This window comes from Microcebus murinus, chromosome 10, assembly GCF_040939455.1.
Source record: "Microcebus murinus isolate Inina chromosome 10, M.murinus_Inina_mat1.0, whole genome shotgun sequence".
NCBI lineage: Eukaryota > Metazoa > Chordata > Mammalia > Primates > Cheirogaleidae > Microcebus > Microcebus murinus.
The window spans coordinates 81344110-81352002 of record NC_134113.1 but is presented as its reverse complement, the minus strand read 5'-3'; the positions used below and the strand labels follow the sequence as shown (position 1 = coordinate 81352002).

The following is a 7893-nucleotide window of genomic DNA, read 5'->3' as shown; positions in this document are numbered from 1 at the left end:
AATATATTAGACTTGCTGCACAGAGTAAGCATTTGATAAATATTAGTAATTGTTAAAATACCACATGCTACATTAATACAATTTAAACACATTATTTTCTTATGTAGCCACTGACTGTAAGCTCTATGAGAACAAGAATTTATGTGGGTTTTGTTCACTGCCTAAAACTGTGCCCTGCAATCAGGCATTCAATAAATAGTTGTTGAATGAATACCTACGTACCCTTAAACAATTAATGTGCACAAATTCGAACACACATAGATCTCCAAAAATAAGACCAGGCCCTTGCATATAGGTGTTGAACAGATGATTGTTGACTGAAGGAATGGGAGATGATCAGACAGAAAGTGATTCAGAAAACTGACAGTACTACGTCACAAAGGCAAAAAGAGATTTAGGAATATTCCAGTTTATCTTTATAAACTTTTTATTTAAAAAATAAAATTATAAACAAAATACAGAAAAATATTGACACCTGTGATAACAAGAAAATGACTCTTAATCTTGAGGGCAGTTTGTTGTCCTGGAAGAACAAAATCATGACTTTTATAAAGAAATTTTATTGTGCAAAGGAGGAATGTAATATTTAAGGTTCGTTTACAACAGGCATTTGGCATTGACAGAAAAAGTATTTTCATGTATACATTCAACATTTTGCAGCATATTTACATTCAAGTTACATTTTCAAATTCTATGCCAAATACAGTCTAACTCACCAACAAAACCCCCTAAGATATTAATAATATTGTTTATTTGGTAGGAGTATAACTTTATTAAAAAATAATTTTATGTTCCTTTTAGATCAACTGTGTTTTTACTACTTCAACAAAATTCACCGACATTTTCTTCCGGTTGAAGCCAAGCCTCTTCTAGACAAATTAAATACTAACTCTAATGTGGCCAGTTGTGAAATCATTTTTTTCCTCCTTCCTTAGAGATATTAAAACTTTAAATGAAAGGACACTGGCTATGATAAATTACCTCTTCTTTTCGAAGCTAGCATGTATTATGGATATGAGTTGCAGAATTTTAACTTATTTTCAAATGATGGCTGAAGCATTTTTCCCTCTCAGTTGTTACTGAATTCCCCGACAAAATAACACACATTAAGAAACCCATACATTAATTTTCTAAAAATGTTTCTCCATTTTCCCCATACATTTCTCAAATCAGGTTGCTTACTAATTAACAATTTGTGGGTTTCTTGCTTAGTTTGTCTAAATTAAACTAGGGTCACTATCCTAGATTCTTGATAATCTTCCCATTTCATCTTTTAAATTATGATTTTATTAAAATCGATATAAATTACAAATAGCTTCCATCTTTGCTACAGTTCTCTTAGAAATTTCTTAACTTACTGAACAGTGACGATTCCAAAGGCCTGTCTCTCTAGACTAGGCAAACAAAGTGTCAAGCATCAAGATTAGAAATTCTCATGCCTCCAAGAGACTCCAGAAAAATCAAATCTACTCAGTTTTCTTAATTATCTTAAATTAAGTTCAATGTTAAATCTACAAAGGTAATTAACGACAAAACAATGGAGACAGGTGATTTTCATTTGGTTGAGCTCTTTCTTTCTTCCTAATTTTCTTCAGGTTGTAACTTCTCCTTCAGTACATAATGGCTGGCAGTTGGCAGTAGGCTGCTGGGTTGGTACCACTTCTAAATCAGATTCACGAACAAAAACCACTGCGTCACCACTTACGTTTATAAGACACTGTGCCTATAAGAACAACAAACAAGACAGGTTCAGTTACATTCAACAATATGCTCATACTCTTCTCTACACAAGGGACAGTGTTGTATAGCCCCAAAAGCACAGGCTTATAAATCATTAGGATAAAGACAGACAACCCAACAAAAAATGAGAAAAGGGTAGGAAGGCAGTTCACAGAAGAGGAAACTCAAAAAGCCCATGAACATATGAAAAAATATTTGATCCCAGAGATATACAAATTAAAATGACAATGGGAGACCACTTCATATGTATTGGGGGAAAAATGTCATAGTTGGGTATTAGCAAGTGTTGGCAAAGACATGAGACAAGAGCAACACACTTAACACTGCTGGGGGCAGTGCAACCACTTTGGAAAGCAATTTGGAAATATCTCTTAAACCAGGAAAAGAACACACACTATGATCCACCAATTCCATATTTAATATATATTCCCTAGGGAAATCTTGGACATGTACACAACAAAGATTAATATGTGACTTTTCACTGCAGCATGTTTATATAACAGTAAAATACTGGAATCAACCTAAATGCCCATCAAAAGGGAAATGAAAATAAATTGTGGAATATTCATGCCTGAAATACTATACAGAAATAAATGATCTATAGCTCTATCAAGGCCAGGCGTGGTGGCTCACACCTGTAATCCTAGCACTCTGGGGGGCCGAGGCGTGCAGACTGCTCGAGGTCAGGAGTTTGAAACAAGCCTGAGCAAGAGCGAGATCCCATCTCTACTATAAATAGAAAGAAATTAATTGGCCAACTAATATATATACAAAAAATTAGCCGGGCATGGTGGCGCATGCCTGTAGTCCCAGCTACTCAGGAGGCTGAGGCAGAAGGATCGCTTGAGCCCCGGGAGTTTGAGGTTGCTGTGAGCTAGGCTGATGCCACGGCACTCACTCTAGCCTGGGCAATAAAGCGAGACTCTGTTCCAAAAAAATAAAAAGTAAAGTTCTATCAATATGGATAAATCTCATAAATGCCATGATAAATTAACAAAAACAATTTGCAAAAAGATATACACAATATGAAATCATTTATATAATTATATAAAGTTTTAAAATGTGCAAACTAGTCTCAATGGTGGGGAACTTTGGAAATATCTATGAAAATGACAAAGGTACTGCTTTGACTAAGCAATTCTGTGTTAAGGAATTTTCCCTACAGATGTACTCACAGTTGGGCTAATCGCCTGTGTCTCACATTATTTTTGCAGCATAAACATTCACTGGAAACAACCTCAATGTTCATCAGCAGGGCACTAGTTAAAGAAATTCTGGTTGATCCATACCATGGAGTGTTACATGATTCTAACTAACAATGAGGATAATCTTAATGCCCTGAAATGAAACAACTGCCAAGAAAAATTAAGTAAAAGAGCAAGCTAAGCTAAGGAACTGTGTGTATAGTAATGCTATCATTTATATTGAAAAGAGAGATAAAAGAATATATATATATATATATTTGCTTGCACGTATCTAAAAATATCTGTTACATACTCTGCAGCAGGGGTCCTCAAACTGCGGCCCTCAGGCCACATTTGGCCCCCTGAGGACATTTATCAGGCCGCTGGGTGTTTTTGCCTCGGCTATCTGTCTTGCTTAGCAGCCAACTCGTCCTGGGCCCACAGTGCGCATGTGTGGAATGTGCACTGCACTTTCTAACGGCCCTCCAACGGTCTGAGGGACAGTGAACTGGCCCCCTGTTTAAAAAGTTTGAGTACCCCTGCTCTGGAGTGTTACATTTCTAGAAGTTACATTAAAAAACTTAGTAATTTTGGTTGCATGTGGAGAAAAAAATTGACTGGCTAGAACACAGGACAGGGACAGACTTTTCCATTTATATTTTTGAATTTTGAATCATGTAATACCTATTCAAACAATACATTAAAAACATTTTAAATACAAAATAAGACTAAAAATACTTATAATATTACTATAATTACTTACTTATATATTTTGTAAAATATAAAGGCAAATATAGGAATGATAACAAAATCAGGATAGTTCACTCAGTGGGAAGAGAAAACAGTCTACAGAGGCTTCAACCGTATCTCTAATATTTTATTTCTTAGGCTGGGTGTTAGGGCTAACAGTGTTTATTAAGCAAGTCTCTATATTTTTTGTGTATATGCAAGATCTCAAATAAATGTGGAAAAAAGCTAAATGACATAAAGCATGACACCTGATATGTGTGCCCATAAGTGGTGATCAGTAATTGACAGTTATTAATTGGGCATACAAGGAGGGGGCTGGTGATAGAAAGGCCCACGGCATTTGGAATAAAGACATCTAAGGTATAGGTTTTCTATTTATAGCCTCATACCAAACACTTAAGTTCTCTAAGCCTCAGTTTTTTCTCCTACAAAATGGAATTAATACCAACACCTTACAAAGTGCTGGAACCAAAAAACAGCAGAGTTCATGTGGAAAACTAAACAATGCAATATACTTAGAGTACAGAGTGTGTGTATATTAGGATAGGTGAGAGGCAATAAGCACGAGTCTGAAAAGGTAGGATGACCTTCCACCTGAAAATGTGGAACACCTTATACGACATTAAGTTTTATCCTGTAAGAAGTCATTAAAGACTTTTAAACATTTAAAAGATAGTAACAACTTTTATAGTATTTACTATCCACCAGACATGAAGCACATTACCTACACTAACACATGATTTCCCCAATTTTTATCCCAATGCTATACATGGGGACACTGAGGCACAGAGATAAGTTCTGTTTTGGATAAGTTGATTTTGAGGCACTTGTAAAGGTGTTAATTAAGTTAATTAGTGAACAAATCAAATAACTCTAACACCAGGGGGAGAAAAAAACCCAAAATACAAATTTCAATTTCAAATACAAAATAATGACACAAAAAAGAAACTTTTAAACAGGACTGGAAAAATCCTATTATATTAAATAAATAAAATTATTACAAAGATGTGTCCAGTTAAACAAGGTTAATTTAAAAATCTAACAGATGCTTTGTCACCAGATTATATCAAATTGTTTATAGCAAATAATCCTGATTAGGATGTGTGTTATCTTGTTTCCATTCTAAATCCATCTTCAAATGACCTCTATTGAGGTAGTTCTCAGCTTCTCCTGGTTTTCCTACCTCTCTCTATTCCTTTGTGATTCTTTTCTCCTTCTCCATGTCCCTTTTTTAACCACTCTCTACACGATCTCCTTGGCTCCAAATCATATCAATAAGCAGATCCCAAATCTAGAACTTCAGTCTAGAAATCTCACTAAGCTCTAATATGCCCCAACTACCTACCAAAAATTCTCCTAGGATATTTCATAGGTTCCCTTACCCCTCTGACTTGCCTTAGTCATTGCTAAAATTTATCAGAAAGTTATCCTGTGCTTTTATCACTATTCTTCTTCTGAACATCTATTAATGAAGTACAATATACTCTGAGTAACAAAAATGTCTATCAAAAAAAGCTGAAAAGGATTTAGTAAATGAAGTACCCTTCTGATGAAAGTTTATTAAACTCACTGATTCCAAAATAAAGCTAAACTAGCCAGATGTGGTGGTATGTGCTGGTAGGCCCAGCTACTTAGGAGGCTGAGGCAGAAGAATCACTTGAGCCCAAGAGTTGGAGTCCATTCTGGGCAACATAGTAAGACCCCAACTCTTAAAAATAAATAAATAAAGCTAAAACCATTTTGAATTTCCATAATGTCTTTTCAAACTGCTTACATTTTTATGATAACATCTCACTTTAAGATAATTTTATCGATGAAAAAACAATAGTACTTTAAGACTTTAAATGATTTGTCTTCACTTACAATTATCTGATATAAAGCTGGGAGCAAAATATATACATATACACATCTATTCATTCTTACTCCTGTTCAAATGAGCTGCCAGCCTATATTAGAGCTTCCTAAACTCTGTGTACACAAGACAGTGATCTCAATCCACACCCCTCCCCAACCCAGGGCAGCCCCTTGGGCCAGAAACCTGGGGTCAATTACCACCAGCCACAAGCAGCTTCTTCTACTTACCACAGCATGCCATACAAACAATAAGATTTTTGATTTGTGCCAACAGAAGCAAGTCGGAAAGTGCTGCCTTTATGATATCTCGTATTATTAACGAAGTTGTTTAATTTTTTAAGGAAATCTTTAACAATTTTAAGTGAGTTATTGTCTTAACTCAAAACCAATGAAAGAAGTTTATTCTAAAATTTAACCTAACAGTATCTCTTTTATCACCATTAAGAGAATTATATTACTTATTACAAATAAACCAGCAGTGTGGCCCCATCAGATATACTCTTCAGCAGCAAGGCAGTTAAAAATGGACAGCATCATAGTCCAAACTAAAGGGTGTCTTTAGCTCTCCTCAGTAAGCCATCATGTATTCCAAATACCCACCAAAAAGATGGTGGAAATAGTAACTCGGGAGAAGAAATTCCAGAAGTGGTTAAGAATAATAGTAGTCCTATCTGTGATGTGAAAATAGCATCTGAGCTATATATGACCACAGTTAGTAATAAATGCATTAAAACATGTTTTAAGCATCTAGAATCAAAGAGCCCTAAAGAGAAATTCTCTTCTGGAGTGGGTTAGGGGTGGGAGGTCATGAAAGAAATTCTCAAGTTCCCCTCAGTCAGAGATTTTTAACTGCATCTCACCTGGTTTTTATTTGGATTCTCCATGAAGACACACTGCTTCATTATGTAGGAGACAACAGCATTCCCTCCTAATGCAGCAACATGAGCTCTCACCATGGCAAACACTTCAGCAATAAAAGCATGGAGAAAACCACTGACTCCTCCTTCCTAAATAATAATGCACAAGAAAACTGTATGATATATTTATGTATATCGGAATGCATACAAAATGTCAAAGAATATACATTAAAACATCCTACATTATTTTAATATAATGATGATAGTTTAAATTTCCTTCATAATGGGGATTTATTGCATGAATGAATAAGCAAACCTTTACTGCAGTGGTCCCCAACCTTTTTGGCACCAGGGACTGGTTTCATGGCAGACAGTTTTTCCACAGACTTGGGGGAAGGGAGTTGGAGGGGTGGTTGGTGAGTGATGGGGAGCAGCTGTAAACACAGATGAAGCTTTGCTCACGTGCCCGCTGCTTACCTCCTGCTCTTTGGCCCAGTTCCTAACATCCCGCCGACCAGTAATGGTCCTGGCCCAAGGGTTGGGGACCACAGCTTAACTGAACACCTCTGGGCAGGGATTTACTATACCTACTTTACAGGATGATGAAACTGAAGCTCAGAGCATTTTTAAGTTGCCCATGACCAGCTAAGATCGCACAGCTAATAAGTAAATGGCAGAGAAGTAATTCAAATACATTGTGCCTTCATTTTTAACATCTCTATCAAATCATGCTCATCACTGTTAAAATAAATTGATGGTTAATATAACTAAACTTCTCTGCTATCTATACATCTCATTCTGAACCATGTTCCAGTCACACTTGCCTTTTTTTCAGTTTCTCAAATGTATGAGCACTTTTCCTGCCTCAGAGTCATTGCACATGTTGTTCCTGAAGACTCTACTCAGTTTTCAAACAGTACAGCTCTTATTCCATCCTGTAGGTCCCAACTCATACAAAACTTCAGAGATACTTTTGCTGACTTTGAAACGTAAATTAAGCTCCCCAGTTATATTCTGTGATCACTTCTGTCTGACTTCTTTATAGCACTTACTCTCACTAGTAGTTATACTAGTTAAGTATGTACTAGTTATATGATTATTTGTTCAGTTCCACTAGACTGTAAACTCCACCAGGTCAGGAAGTGCATCTGTTTTGCACACAACTAAACATTAACACTTAGTTCAACAGATGCTCCTAAGTATTTCATACATAATTGTTAGAGAATAAAATCTAGTAGATTAGGGAACTTTTTCCATGTTCAAAAAGAGGCAAAATAGAAATTGAAGGCTAGTCAGTAACTTAAAATGTTTTTCAACCTAAGTTTCTACAAATTCTGTTGGAGGTTAATTATAGTGTAGGAGAAATTTACCAACTTTAAACTGGAAGTTAAAGAAAAAACAAAATGCGGTGTGAGAAAACCATTTAGATTACATCTTTCTAAATGCCAGAGCATCCTACATATAGTCTTGTAAAGGTATCTCTTTTTGTAATTAAAGAATTAAGAGAA

The 7893-nt window shown here is 35.7% G+C and overlaps 1 protein-coding gene across 15 annotated transcripts in view; it reads right to left on the bottom strand.

The window, feature by feature from the left end:
* Positions 1-409: 409 nt before the first annotated feature.
* Positions 410-7893, bottom strand: part of C2CD5 (C2 calcium dependent domain containing 5) — a 96163-nt gene continuing 88679 nt past the window's right edge. For all 15 annotated transcript variants that reach the window (XM_012785481.2, XM_012785486.3, XM_076007595.1 and 12 more), the window contains 2 exons: positions 6389-6535; positions 410-1723 (listed from right to left, as the gene is read on the bottom strand). In XM_012785481.2, coding sequence (XP_012640935.1) covers positions 1592-1723; positions 6389-6535 — 279 coding nt within the window. In that variant the 3' untranslated portion in view covers positions 410-1591. The remainder of the gene's footprint in view (positions 1724-6388; positions 6536-7893) is intronic.